This window comes from Nomascus leucogenys, chromosome 4, assembly GCF_006542625.1.
Source record: "Nomascus leucogenys isolate Asia chromosome 4, Asia_NLE_v1, whole genome shotgun sequence".
Lineage (NCBI taxonomy): Eukaryota > Metazoa > Chordata > Mammalia > Primates > Hylobatidae > Nomascus > Nomascus leucogenys.
The window spans coordinates 147,213,376-147,229,364 of record NC_044384.1 but is presented as its reverse complement, the minus strand read 5'-3'; the positions used below and the strand labels follow the sequence as shown (position 1 = coordinate 147,229,364).

Genomic DNA, 15,989 nt, shown 5'->3' with positions numbered 1-15,989 from the left:
AGAACTATGTAGAATCAATGACTTTCAAGTATTCTTAGAATAAATCCTGGGCTACAACGTACTGCGCACTCTGGCTTTTGCCCCCTTTTTCAACCTTCTTTCCTTTTCTTCTTTTTCCTCCTCTTCTGACTGCTCACAGCCCTTCCTTGTTCTACATTTTTGTTTGTTTTGTTTCACAAGTGTGCTAGGTCCTTTTCCACCTGGGGTCTCTGTATTGATGTTTTACTTTGACAACAGCGTTTTTTTCCTAAGTGTTTTTATGGCTGACTACTGCTCATTTTTTTTCTAGGGATACTTTTAATCTGAGGTACTGCTGTCATCTGCACCTCAGAACCCTGCCAATTTGCTTCAAGGTGCTTATCATAACCTATAACCAGATTTAGGTGTTTTCTTTCTAATTGTGCCCCCACCTCAAGAATTTAAATTGGACATCAGCAGAGACCACATTGGTCTTGTTGTCTGGTTGTGACTACTTACAGAGTCAAGAGGGTAGGGCGGGGCATGTGAGTGGAGCGTGCATAATTGGTGGTGCACGTAGGGAACCTACAGGACACTTAAGGGGGGCAGGGAAGGGGAATGGAGAAAGAATCACCCTCAGGGGAGATGGGAGGAAGGCCCACATGCACTCTGTGAAGGTCATTCCTAATGAAAAACAAACCAAATATCGTCTCCCATGAGGCACAAGGGCAGATGAACCCAATGGCAATTGTCAGTTTCCAATGAAACCCTTTCCCACATGGGCAACATTCTATAAAACAAAAGCGGAGTGAGAAGCGGCAAAATTTATTTCATGATTGATGATTTTCTGAAGCAATAAGCAGGAGGTGAGCTTGTAAGGACATGACGTTACTGATAGGACCTACCACTTAAGTAACTGACGTAATCGTAAGTGGCTGTCCCCAGAAGTGATTGTAGGATAGGTCCACCCCTGCCTGTTGTCAAATACATTAGAACTTGAAACTCCAAGGACTTGCGGAGGACAACTTGATTTCAATCACTTTATTTAGGAAGGAAGTCCACTGAAGCACCATGTGATTAGGTAATTTACTTTGCACCTGTCCCTTACACTGAGTAATTGTTAAAACGCCAAAATATCACCGGTAGAAGTAAAATTTTAATCTGTTATTAGTTTTTTGTGTTACACTCAACACACAAATAAATATTGAATGCCTAAAATAATATTGTAGAAGTGACTTCACACTCCTAGAAGAGGCTCTGGAATTCCCTACGATGTAAGACAGAAGCCAGAACTCAGATGGTTTTAGATACTTCCATGGTCCCTGGTGCACTTAAAACAGCAAGGATAAGAGAGACATGAATAAACATCGACTGATATTAATGAAAGCAATTTTAATAGGACATAGGAATGCATTCTTTGTGGCCAAACTGTGAAGTTGAAGGTGGGTCTTAGGAAAATTTTTTGAAATGAATATGTGGAAAAAGATCTTATGCAGTGATTAATATAGAAACAAATGCAGTAAGTGTCTTAACATGATGCAGTTAAGGTTACTTATTACACTACTGGATGAATGCTGGTTTATACGGTGCTTCCTCTGTTGGAGGTAGTAAGCTCTCGTCTCAGTGCATAGAATGAAATCTCTGTAAACACACTCGCTATATGGGAGTTCTGCTTTCTCTATATTTCACATTTCCTGTGATGTTACTCATGTCCACCAAAATTCAAATTAAGAACTCTCCTCAGTAGTGTTAATGTAATATTTAAGTGCCATTAAAGCATGTATTAATAATTTGAATGTGCTTATAAGGGTTATGATAATTATAGGAGGCTAATCCAAGTTATCTATATTCAATTATGGCAATGTCCTGCTAAAAATGTTTAGTATGTTTTATTTCAAAGGACATAAGGCATTTTCCAGAATTTTAATCCTCATTTAGATACTTCCTTCTAAGTACCTGTTTTGAGATGAGGAAATGAAATGTAGCTCATACATCAGTGAAAACAAGAATTAAGGAAGTATTTTAATGGCACATTCATAAGAAACGTGACTTCACAGTAATATTCTATTGACCAATGTAATCATCAGCATAGCCACCTGCAGAAATTAATTCAGTTAATTATATTATGTCCCCAATATTATATCAAAAATTGAGACAGAGTCCAGGCACAGTGGCTCAAGCCTGTAATCCCAGCACTTTGGGAGGCTGAGGTGGGAAGATGGCTTAAGCTCAGGAGTTTCAGACTAGCCTGGGCAACGTGGTGAAACCCTGTCTCTACTAAGAATACAAAAAATTAGCTGGGTGTGGTGGCATTTGCCTTCAGTCCCAGCTACTCCAAAGGCTGAGGCGGGAAGATTGCTTGAACCCTAGAGGTTGAGACTGCAGTGAGCTGAGATCATGCCACTGCACTCCAGCCTGGGCCACAGAGTGAGATTCTGTCTCAAAAAACAAACAATAAACAAACAATAAAAATTGAGACATAAAGATCACTTCTATATTTTCTAGAAAAATTTTTAAAAGACTATATTCTCACAAACAAGTACCTTTTAGAATACAGAACTAAGAAAGAGCTTATCTCTCTTAATTACTATGTTTTCTTTTCAAAAAGGTAATTATGTAAGTAAATACCATTTCCTTTTATGATTTTATTGTCAGAACATTTAAAGCTAAATGTAAAGCCTAATAATAGCTATTTTAAAAATGTAGGTGGCTGATATATTTATATCTTTCTCTTTGGTTTGGCTGCCTTTAAAATTTTTTCCATTAATTTTTTTTATTGTACACACTTTTTTTATGTTGCATCAAATACTTAGAGAGAAGGCAGTTTATCACTTTAAAAAATCTAGATATTCTTATTTTTTACATGTTTGACTGAGATCTTATTTGTTCCTGACATATTTTTTCACTATATACCTAATTACCAATTATATAAATACATACAAGAATGACTTAATCATGTTTAAGTTTTGAACTCAGTTCCTTTGAAATAGTAGTACTATATTACAAAATTATCTACATATGTTAGTAATTGCAAAATATAAAAGTGTGAATCAAATCAGGTACAATAGTAAAACATTTATGTTTAGCTTATAAGGATAAAAATCATTTGACTAAAGAAAATGAATACTTTGAACTTTCAACTATACTAAAAATGTAGAAACAATGTCTCAATTTTACTCCTGCCTGGTAAAGAAATAGCATCAATTCAAAAATGAAAGAGTTGTTATATTTGTTTTCTTCCAATTACCTCTTTTTTCCTCATAATCACAAATCACTGATTCAAACACCTACCTTATTCAGAATATATTGTAAATGTGATACTGTGATTTTTCTATCAGGATTTTCTACTTCTACTTCCTTCTTTCCTTTCTTTCATCCCTCCCTTCCTCCCTCCCTTCCTTCTTTCCTTCCTTCCCTTTTTCCCTTCCTTCCTTCCATCCTTCTTCCCTCCCTCCCTCTCTCCCTTCCTGCCTGCCTGCCTGCCTTCCTTCCTTCCTTCCTTCTTCCCTCCCTCCCTCTCTCCCTTCCTGCCTGCCTGCCTGCCTTCCTTCCTTCCTTCCTTCTTCCCTCCCTCCCTCTCTCGCTTTCTGCCTGCCTGCCTGCCTTCCTTCCTTCCTTTTTTTCCTCCCTTCCTCCCTCCCTTCCTTTTTTTCCTTCCTCTCTCCCTCCCTTCCTTTATTTCCTCCCTCCCTCCCTCCCTTCCTGAGGTTGCCTTTGCCATGGGTTTCATGTTTGAGGCCTTGTTCCCCTTGCACAGGCTTCTGTATCTACGAGCAGAGCTTCAGATGTCGGAGAGTAACTTCCACATTGGACCATGTCTACTACTGGGCTACTATTGAAGAAACAGTAACCTAAATCTGCTTTGCAAAATATCTTAGTATTATATCTTATGGATTCTAAACATATTTTGTTAACTTCACTGGGTTTCCTAGTAGTGAATGTGATTTAGGAGAAAAAGCAACCTTTTAAGAAAGGCAGTGAAATAAAAAGCTGACAGAGAATTACTTTGGAGCTAGTTTGACTCAGTAGCATACATTAACACTAAAGAAGCTAGGATAACTGCAGCAGTCTTTTGCTTGAGTTCAAACATACCGATTAGTTTAGGATATTAATTTTGGATAGATGTCATTAGATGAGGTATTGAATGTTTCACTGTCTTGTTAGAAGTAAGCTAAATTAGAAATAACTTGGAAACACAGAAATACCTATAAGCTGAATGATAATAATAGTCAGATTTAGTGAAGAAGGCCTGAAAGTAAAAAACATGATTATTAAACAAGTATTATTATATATTAAAATCAAAATAGTTTCTATTGTAAGCAATCTCTAAATGGAAAGCAATTCTTAATTAGAGGGAAACATCTGGCCAATAATTAATCTTTAATGAGAATATACATTAAATTTAATTCTGTAATTTATCTGTGCACATCTCTGAATGTTTTCACAGTTATGATGAAATCCATCACTATGTTAAAAGTTATGTGGGGGACAGATAGAAAGATTTCATTTAAAAATGAGCATTCAAGAAAAGCTTCTCCACAGTTAACCTAAAAAATATTTTAGTATTCGTATAACTATCCTTGAACTAGGGCAATTTTCAAACCCCTAAGACCCTTAAAATCTCTAGAGTAATTTTAAAACCTACTAGAGAAATTTTCAAACCCTTAAATTGTAAAACCCCATGAACTAGAACAAGTTAAAAATCCCATCCACTTGGGATGTGGAAATCTGCAAAATAAAACATCCCTCCCACTTTAACAATGTAAAAATACTAAACTATAAACTGATAGCTTTTCTTGAACTCATTCAGGGAGCTGCATGGCAGGTACCCTGGTGACTTCATTTCCTTTTCTTTCTTTTTCTTTTCTTTTCTTTTTTTCTTTTTTTTAAGACAGGGTCTTGCTCTGTCTCCCAGGCTACAGTGCGGCGGTGCAGTCATGGCTGCCTGTACCCTCGGCCTCCTACGCTCAACTGATCATCCCACCTCAGCCTCCTGAGCAGCTGGGACTACAGGCGAGGCCACCAGGCCTGGCTAATTTTTGTACTTTTTATAGAGATGAGGTTTTGCCACGTTGCCCAGGCTGGTCTTGAGCTTCTGGGTTCAAGAGATCCACTCACCACAGCCTCCCAAAGTGCTTGGATTACAAGCGTGAGCAACCGTGCCTGGCTTGGTGACCTCATTTCTAAAGGACAGACGCCTCCCAAAGAGACGAGACCCACATGCTATGTGTGCAGCAAAACAATGGGGAAAGGTGACCAGAAAAGAACCATCAGATTAATATACGCCAACTGCTACAAGTGGAGCCTGGGCCTCATGTGGTTCCGGACCCAGACGCACGGGGAGTGTGCCATTCCATCCACAGGCCTCTATCAGAGGGCTATAAGAAAGGCTAGGGGCACAGCTGGAGCCCAGAAAGAGCTCTCCCAGCCCCCAGTGCAGAGGCTCTGTGATGAGAATGGCCCCGAAATGCCATGCATGTCCCTGAAGCTTTGCTCTTAGGAAACACAAACCTTAAAACACTGCAAGGGAGCAGCAAAACCTGTCATTTCAGGTTCTCATATTATACATAAAGTGACATAAGATTATCTGAAGGTAAGCTGTGCTCTATAAAAGGTGTATTTCAACCTCTAGGAGACCATTACAATATTAAAAAGTCTTACGTAATAACCCCATAGTAGGGATAACTGGGACAATAAAAATAGTTAATTACACCAAAATCTGTCAGAGAATGTGGGAAGAAATAATAAAAAATCAGATGGGGTAAATAGAAACACTCCAATCTCGGGGCCCGTGTGTTCAATCGCGTTGTTCCTCCCACTAGCTTCCACCAGATCAATACTGAGTTCAACAACAGTCACTGCCACCTTGTTGCCCAGCAGTAAGATCCATCCTGTACACCTTGAAGTTAGGCTTTGTAAGTTCTCTTACAAAGATATCTGGATATGTGTTTTGTCACTGAAAATCTAGATCATATACATTAAACCAGAGGATTCTGTAAGATCACAGAGAATCTAGATCATGTACATTAAACCAGAGGATTCTGTAAGATCACAGAGAATCTAGATCATAAACATTAAACCAGAGGATTCTGTAAGATCACAGAGAATCTAGATCATAAACATTAAACCATAGGATTCTGTAGGATCACAGAGAATCTAGATCATAAACATTAAACCAGAGGATTCTGTAAGATCACAAAGAATCTAGATCACGTACATTAAACCAGAGGATTCTGTAAGATCACAGAGAATCTAGATCGTACATTAAACCAGAGGATTCTGTAAGATCACAGAGAATCTAGATCATGTACATTAAACCAGAGGATTCTGTAAGATCACAGAATCTAGATCATACATTAAACAGAGATTCTGTAAGATCACAGAGAATCTAGATCATAAACATTAAACCAGAGGATTCTGTAAGATCACAGAGCAGAGAATCTAGATCACGTACATTAAACCAGAGGATTCTGTAAGATCACAGAGAATCTAGATCTGTACATTAAACCAGAGGATTCTGTAAGATCACAGATAATCTAGATCATAAATATTCTGTAAGATTCTGTAAGATCACAAAGAATCTAGATCACGTACATTAAACCAGAGGATTCTGTAAGATCACATTGAATCTAGATCGTGTACATTAAACCAGAGGATTCTGTAACATCACAGAGAATCTAGATCATAAACATTAAACCAGAGGATTTTGTAAGATCACAGAGAATCTAGATCACGTACATTAAACCAGAGGATTCTGTAAGATCACAGAGAATCTAGATCGTGTACATTAAACCAGAGGATTCTGTAAGATCACAGATAATCTAGATCATAAATATTAAACCAGAGGATTCTGTAAGATCACAGAGAATCTAGATCACGTACATTAAACCTGAGGATTCTGTAGGATCACAGAGAATCTAGATCACATACATTAAACCAGACCTTCTTGGAACTGCTTTTGCTATCATTACTATTTTACAGCCCATCTTTCAAATGTAAGTGTTTGATTTTTGTCTGAGAAATTTCCACCAGTGTCCGTTTGGATGTACTATGGTTAAGGGGGCCTAGTTTTCATCTCTACATGAGAAAAGAACTCCTGAGATGGAAGTAGATGTAGATAAGCCTTAATGGCACAGGTTTTGAAACCAGGCAAACTTGATCCTCAGTAGGGACTCACAAGCTCCTTGATTCTCCAGACATTTTTCAGAGAGCACTGACCTTTGGTGTCATTGTTTGTAAAACAGCCATCTGTATGTCACCTTCCTGGTAGGGTAGTCTGGATACCTCGCAACGTGCTCAGTAAATGGTATTCGTAATAAAATGCACTTCTCATGCCTGCCTCTGCATGCCATCTGTTATTAACATTGGGGCTAGGACCCAGGAAGGCTAAAAATGCTCTATGCTATGTTTCTTCATTTGGAAAAACTAAGCAGACTTCAAAAATACAGGGCTGTTTAAGGACAAATAAGTAAAAAGCGGTAACAAGTTTAGAGCAAGACCTGGCATACAGTAAGCGCCTACTTTTTTTTTTCCATTTTTATTTCATGGACATAAACTTTGCTGAAAAATCTGAATTTAGAGATTTGTAGACTGGCAGTCCATATCTTAAAATAAATGCAAAAATATGTCAACAAATTTAAGATATCAGAAAATCTTTTGGCGATTTACATCAACAGTCCTTGTACCATTTGACGCTAACTGTAGTAAGGTTAATTCTACAAATACTGTTTATAATCTATATTTCTTTCTTTTTTTTTTTTTTTTTTTGAGACGGAGTCTCACTCTATCACCCAGGTTGGAGTGCAGTGGTGCGATCTCTGCTTACTGCAGGCTCCGCCTCCCGGGTTCACGCCATTCTCCTGCCTCAGCCTCCCAAGTAGCTGGGACTACAGGCGCCTGCCACCACGCCTAGCTAACTTTTTGTATTTTTAGTAGAGACGGGGTTTCACCATGTTAGCCAGGATGCTCTCGATCTCCTGACCTCGTGATCTGCCCGCCTCGGCCTCCCAAAGTGCTGGGATTACAGGCTTGCGCCACCGCGACCAGCCTATAATCTATATTTCAAATTCTGGCATGAAGAATAAGAACAGAGAAATGAGTTCCTCTTGATACTCGAATGGCATAAACTATCAGAATGGTGTTAGCATAAAAAACAACCACTTGAAAAAGAAAATAACAAATAAAAACGTAGCATTATGTTTAGCCCAATTAAAACACACATTAAATAATTAAACGAAAGCTTGGATTCTCAAAGTTCATTTGAATGAGAAATATGTTAGTCTTTCTTTTTTAATGAATGATATTGTCTAGGAATAAAGAGAAATGTAGAAAATTATATTGATGGGGCTGAAGCCCAGGTAAGTGCATATCTCACTGTATATAATAATAAGCATAGATGAATTATTTCACTAGCACCTCTTTCCAAGACAAGTGAATAAAAACCCAAATGTAACAGGATAACTTTGAGAATGATAGGAGCATTCATCAATACTAACTCCCCGAAAACTATTAGTGAATTTTTAAATACTATCATAAATAAGGCTTCCCGTTCATATAAATTGAAATAAACTTGCAGACAAATGCCCATAAACAGCAGGAAAATTTAACCAGAATGTGAAACAGCCCTGTGGTTTGTGCCTGGCTTAGAATATTTATCCTCAGCTGGAAATCTGGCCTTTCAAAAATATGCATGCATTTACATCCTAGAAAACTGTTTATCTCAATTCAAAAGATCACTTATTAAAGCTTATCCATGTATTTGCTTATTTGCAACTGCTTATTAAAGGAGATGAATATCAATGTTAAACATTTTTAGTGCTTGAAAACAGGTCCTAAAATAAACCTTACTCTCATTGGAAATTCTTCTTTCGCTTTTACAATTTTACCTGCATAATCAAACGCCAAAAAAGATTTGTGAGTTTGACCTTTGTCATTCCATTTATCAGACTATTAACTCAGTCTCACATCCATCTTTAAAAGGTGAGAGTCTACTATGCGATGCCTTCCTCCAATTAAAATGAATAATACACAAATGCAGGCACCGGAGCAACAACTCTCTGCTCATTCTTATTTTAACTGCCTTGGAGACCAGATAGAAGAGGCTTATGACCATAATCTAGGCAGAAGCTAGGATTGTCCACCTTCTGGGGGATGCTAATATGAGTATGTTTTAATTACTGATAAAAAGCTAGTAATATTACAAGCGGTTCCTTTTTGTGCTTTTTAAAACAAACAACCTGAAATTATAGCAGTTATATCTAATTACTCGAGATTTGAACTTACACATTTACCCATTAATTTGTCTCTCATAATATATATTTCTTTTGTTTGTTTGTTTTTGAAATGGCGTCTCACTATGTCACCCAGGCTGGAGTGCAGTGGTGCAATCTTGGCTTATGGCAACCTCTGCCTCCCAGGTGATTCCCCTGCCTCAGCCTCTTAGGTAGCTGGGATTACAGGCGCCTGTCACCATGCTCGGCTAATTTTTTTTTGTATTCTTATCATTTTTTAGTAGAGACGTGGTTTCTCCATGTTGGCCGGGATGGTCTTGAACACCTGATCTCTGGTGATCCGCCCACCTCTTCCTCCCAATGTGCTGAGATTATAGGCATGAGTCACCGCAACTGGCTTATGTACTTCATAGAGCCAGATTTCATAAGACTAAATTTATGTAAGTCTTACACAGTTTTAGAACAATAATATTTCACCGTTTAATGAGCATGATTTATTTTTTCTTTAAAAAAATGACTCAGTGTAACAGTGGAAGCTGTATGCAGAAAGAGTTGACCTTACTTTTGTATTCCAGGTGGAAACCAGCAGCTGCCACACTAATGTCAGATTGGAAATGCAGGTAGAGTTGGTTGGAAGTACTGTTCAGCAGTGCTGGTACCGTGGTGCCTGTAAGAAACAATGCAGATAGGATTTTAACACTACAAATACATTCACTTTTCTAAATATAAGACATGAGGATTCTTATTAGGCTTACAAATCCCTATAGTTTGTCTGATTGCCACAGATTTGATCTGAGTATTGGTTTTATCATGTATTCAGCCATTCTATTCTTCTAGGTATAATAGAAAGTTACCCACTGGCTGCGCTGACCTGCTCAAGTCGATGTGACACCTTTCTCTTGTGCTTTCTATTGTACAAAAACTCTTGTTGTCCCATGAGGTTTTTTTTTCATTGTTTTATCCATGCAATCTTCTGCTTATTAAATTTATTGTTTTACTTGACATGAACAGAGAGGAAAGAAAAGTTCAACAGCCAAGTGTAATGACGGCTGAGGGAGCAGTCGGATCAGGTGGATAATGATCTGAGCTATCCTTCAGAAGACGCTGCTTTTGACCATGTATATGTGCTCTTCCTCATCCCTCTGTGACTCATGCTGAGTAATGTTCCCCCTGGATCTGTTGATGATTTCAACTAAAGATGCATGAAAAGGAATATATAGGGCTATTCTGACATAGTGATTTCTTAATTGAAATGTTCTAGCCTGCATCACAGTAACTAACCGATTGGAAAGGGCAATACAGGTACCGAGGAACAGGATAAGAAAGAAGTAATGATGCTGGCAGGAGCTGAGGAAAAGAAAATCGTTCATCATTCAGAAGTTTGAGACATTTTGGTGGAATGTATCATAATATGGAAAAATAATAGACAACTTTAAGTCACTTTTTTCCTGATGTATGTATGTTCAATACTCCAGTAAAATCATTCTCTAAATTAGAAGTGTATACATACTCGATGTCAAAGAAATATCCGTTGTGTAAAAATCACCACAGTGTAGACAAATTATTCAAGCACTGGTGTATAAAGGGAGAAATGATAATTTAAATAACAAAGCAAAGAAATAAGTTGACAATTATTCAAAACAGATGAACATTATTGAAAAGATAAGATTGTCTATCATCCTCAGCTCACCACTTAAACGATCCAATATCCCCTAACAGATTTTATTTTATTTTTTTTAGGGGGAGTCTCGCTCTGTCACCCAGGCTGGAGTGTAGTGGCGTAATCTTGGCTCACTGCAACCTCCACCTCCCAGGTTCAAGTGATTCTCCTGCCTCAGCTTCCCAAGTAGCTGAGATTACAGGCATGCTCCACCATGTCCTACTAAGTTTTGTACTTTTAGTAGAGATGGGGTTTCACCATGTTGGCCAGGCTGGTCTCGAACTCCTGACCTCAAGGGCTCTGCTTGCCTCAGCCTCCCAAAGTGCTGGGATTACAGGTGTGAGCCACTGCACCCGGCCCCCAAAAGATTTGATCAGACCAATGACCCCAGGCAAGGACTCTGGCTGTCTCTTTATAAGAAGCTGTGTGTGCGTGTGTGTGCGTGTGTGCGTGTGTGAGCGTATTGTTAGTAGAGAAGGGGTTTCACCGTGTTAGCCAGGATGGTCTCCATCTACTGACCTCGTGATCCGCCCGCCTCAGCCTCCCAAAGTGCTGGAATTACAGGCATGAGCCACCGCGCCCGGCCTGTAAGAGGCTTTTTAAACACGATGTGTGTCGAACTGAATGCCTAATCTATCTATCCCTGAAACATCCAGTAGGTCTCTACTGTTTCTTAACAATACCATCGGCATCCATCCACGTCACGAACTCAACGCCTAATCTATCTATCCTTGAAACATCGAGTAGGGCTCTACTGTTTCTTAACAATACCATCGGCATCCATCCACGTCACGACTAACGCTAATCTATCCCTGAAACATCGAGTAGGTCTCTAACGCCTAATCTATCTATCCCTGAAACATCGAGTAGGTCTCTAATGTTTCTTAACAATACCATCGGCATCCATCCACGTCACGAACTGAATGCCTAATCTATCTATCCCTGAAACACCCAGTAGGTCTCTACTGTTCCTTAACAATACCATCGGCATCCATCCACGTCACGAACTCAACGCCTAATCTATCTATCCTTGAAACATCGAGTAGGGCTCTAACGCCTAATCTATCTATCCCTGAAACATCGAGTAGGTCTCTACTGTTTCTTAACAATACCATCGGCATCCATCCACGTCACGAACTCAACGCCTAATCTATCTATTCCTGAAACATCGAGTAGGTCTCTAACGCCTAATCTATCTATCCCTGAAACATCGAGTAGGTCTCTACTGTTTCTTAACAATACCATCGGCATCCATCCACGTCACGAACTGAACGCCTAATCTATCTATTCCTGAAACATCGAGTAGGTCTCCAATGCCTAATCTATCTATCCCTGAAACATCGAGTAGGTCTCTAATGTTTCTTAACAATACCATCGGCATGCATCCACGTCATCACATTCAAAGCTTCCTCCTCCATGACCCCACACTGCCCTCTAATCAGTCATCAGGCCCTAACTGGCGTGCTTTCTAAATATTTTCCCGAATTATTTCACTTACTTCATATTATCTTCACAACAATCACCCCAGTGCAGGCATGTTCTTACTCGGTTTTCAGAATCATTTTTTCTTGCTTCAAGAGGCTCCGTATCATAGGCCTGGGATGTTCATTCCTTCTCCTTTGATTCACTTTGACTTAACTATTTCTATTCATTCAAATATAACCACTTTTTTCCCAAACTAAGCCACTCACTCATTGAAGAAACATGGGTTTATCAGCGAGATAAACTACTAACTCATTTTCCAAAATACTAGTTATTCTCTGACTTCGTGCAAAGCAGAACCTTCCCTGATTAGGAAAGAGCCTCAAAGACTTGAACCTCATCAAATCCTTAAAGGCAATGAGCAGACCAACGGTGCCATGCAAAATATGACTGTTAGAACTTTAATCTGTCCTCCGTTCTGCTCTTACCACATTCATCTCCTGCCTGGGCTAATGAAATAGCCACCAACTGAGCTTCAGAATGGATATTTACCTTCTTCTTACGCATTTGTTCTGCACTAAAAATCATCTGCTTACAATTAAATAATGCTTGCACATTTTATTTCTATACATAGGCATACGATGTGTCTTTTAATAAAATTTTAGGTCAACTTCTTGATCTAAACTGTGCTTTGAGAACTCATCCTATGGAGATGGGGAAATTTAATCTTTACCATGGCTGGGGATTCCTTTCCTGCCTCAGGATAGCCAACAGTGTCAGACTTTTGGGTCCTTGACTCCTTACTTCACATAAGCTCATTCTCCAACCTCATCTGGACGCTTGAATTTTAGCAGTTTCATGTTTTTGTGCACACCTTTGATAGAATGCTCTTTGGCAAGTCCCTGGTCCAAAATCTAGCCTAAGTGCATCAGGCTACCACTTTGTTTTCAAGGTCCAGTCACAACCCTGTGGTCCTGCAAGGAATTCAATTATATCTTAATTTCCTAGAGGACACCCAGGCCTCAGAACTGCCATCACTTTCCTCTTGTCAGTCACTTCAACTCCTTCAACATCCGCCTTCACCACTGTCCTCTCTGCTTTCCAAAGCTGAGCCTTTTGAAAGACTAAATCCAGAAGGGCGTCCACCCACAGGTATGAACACCTGTTGCTTTTAGACCCACGGTATGAACACCTGGCTCTCTCCTGGAATGAGGCTGGGAAAAATACCAGCGGAATGAGATTAAATAACGTCCCAGTAAAACACAGTGCTACAAATGCAAAGGCAGTTTTTGTCAGGTATAATCTGAAGATACGGTAAGGACTTCTTGGTCTTGGGCTAACAATCTTCTGTTGGGCTTACAAAGGTTCACCATAGTATAAACATGTGCCTTAAGGAGTAAACTTTGGCCGATCAGTACCGAAGCTGCTACTGCAATATGTTGGAAGAAGAACAGTGAGAAAGGAGAGAAAAGAGAACTCCACATGCTCTCCTTACTAACGGCGTGCATGTGTGTTTGTGTGTGCACACTCTTAGAGCCTTTTGAAGGTAGAGATCCTGCTTGAGATTTGGGGTCTATTCCTCCATCTGTTTTCCTTGGCTGGAAAGGTGGGTATTTTCTCTGGGAGGTGGGGTCATTTTAAGCCTGAATCCTTAGTGCGTAATTCACTGTAAGAGCACTGTGTGTGTTGAATGATAAACACTTATGAAGTGTTTGCTGATATAACTCTTTTGCTTTTTGACATTGATTTGATAGACAGGCAGACAGATAAGTAGACAGATAATAAATAGATATATACATAACATTTTTGACTAAAAAGTCATGGGGTAACAAACTATAAACCTCTCCTTGCTGATCAGCACAAACAAGATGAAGGGGAGTTACTGTACACTACGTAACTGGTAATGGAGGAAAGACGAGGGGTGGTTGCAAAGCGGATAACCTGGTGTGTCTCCAAAGAGAAAATTAATCTGCTTAAAGTGTACCTTCTCTCCCTTCCACAGCCTCTACAAGAAGCGAAGTGCTGGTTGTGCAGCTGAAAACAGGGCACACCCAAAGCCTTGGAGAGAGACCAGTGAGGGAGGAGGAAGGAAGCAAGAAGTAGAAGGAGTGTCAGCTGCACCTGCTCATTGGCCCGACTCAGAGCCCTTTTTACGATGAAGAAAAGGGACATCCACTAAAACGCTGATTTTTTACCTGCTTTATTAAATTTCCATGATGTTTGTTGTCCTCTCACTATGGCATTGCTTTTGTATTTTTGGATAATATTTGTAGAAAGAACAATATATTACTATATATCTAACTAATTTTTCCAAATAAATTTTCATTATATCATCTACACTACTTTTTGACTATTTTACATGTATAATCAGTTACTTTTTCCACTCCATTAAATCAATTTAACTAACTATAAATCCTTTTAAAAAATATGTTTCTTCTCCACTTTCCACCTACCAATGACAGGAGCATCAGCTCAGTTTCACTTCTCATACAATATTTCATGCTTGGTACAGTTCGTTCAGTTGTACCCTCATTGGGATATGAGACTCCAGCTTTTACATGTTAAAATTTATTTAATGTCCTCCAGCCCCCAGCATAGTCATCTCCCATACAGGTATTCCATACACATTGTATACACATTGTTTAACCTTTTTTTTTAGAGATGGAGTCTCACTCTGTCACCAGGGTGGAGTTCAGTGTTGTGATCTCCGCTCACTGCAACCTCTTACTCCCTGGTTCGAGTGATTCTCCTGCCTCAGCCTCCTGAGTAGCTGGGATTACAGTCATGTGCCGCCACCCCAGGCTAATTATTGTATTTTTAGTAGAGATGGGGTTTCACCATGTTGGCCAGGATGGTCTCGATCTCCTCACCTCATGATCTGCTGGCCTCAGCTTCCCAAAATGCTGGGATTACAGGCATGAGCCACTGTGCCCAGCCTGACTTTCATGTTCATCTTCTCTGGACATATTACAGTGGCATCAGAAAAACTTCCTTCTTGTTTTAAAAAATTTTCCATAAGTTATTGGGGTACAGGTGGTATATGGTTACATGAATAAGCTCTTTAGTGGTGATTTGTGAGATGTTGGTGCACCCAACACCCGAGCAGTATACACTGCACCATATTTGTTGTCTTTTATCCCTCGCCCCTCTCCCACTCTTCCCCCCATCTCGAAAGTCCATTTTATGATTCTTATGCCTTTGTGTCCTCATAGCTTAGCTCCCACATATCTGTGAGAATATACGATGTTTGGAGGAAAGCCTACTTCTGATGCCATTTACTTCTGTCACTCCAAGTCACTGAAAATGCTGTGGCATGTTCCAGTTCTGTAAAGGAAAGATGATCTCAAGTTTCTTGTGTGTGAGTAACAAGGGAGCTGTGCATTTGAATGTGCTTTGTGAATCATCAGGCCCCTCTAACAGTGATTGTTAATTCAGCAATCTGGTCCATGAATGACAGCCCTGTTTGCACTCCTGTTATGAAAGAGAATCATTTGCTATCCTACGAATAATGTGGGATTTTGGTGCCCTGGTGGCACACAGGAGAAGCAGGAACCCCCCAGCCAGGGGAGGCTGGGAGCACGCTGCTGGGCTGGGCAACCAGGCATGGCTGCAGAGGGCACTTTTCTGCAGTGGCTTCCACACTAGGATCTTCTCAGAACAGCCTATCAGAAGGAGCTTATGTCCCTGCAGAAAATTCAATAGAGTGATTTTTTAAAATG

The 15,989-nt window shown here is 39.6% G+C and overlaps 1 protein-coding gene across 1 annotated transcript in view; it reads right to left on the bottom strand.

Annotated features, from left to right (window-relative positions):
- Positions 1-15,989, bottom strand: part of CSMD1 (CUB and Sushi multiple domains 1) — a 2,090,842-nt gene that overhangs the window by 234,929 nt on the left and 1,839,924 nt on the right. The window contains exon 37 of the mRNA XM_003271406.4: positions 9,751-9,855. Coding sequence (XP_003271454.2) covers positions 9,751-9,855 — 105 coding nt within the window. The remainder of the gene's footprint in view (positions 1-9,750; positions 9,856-15,989) is intronic.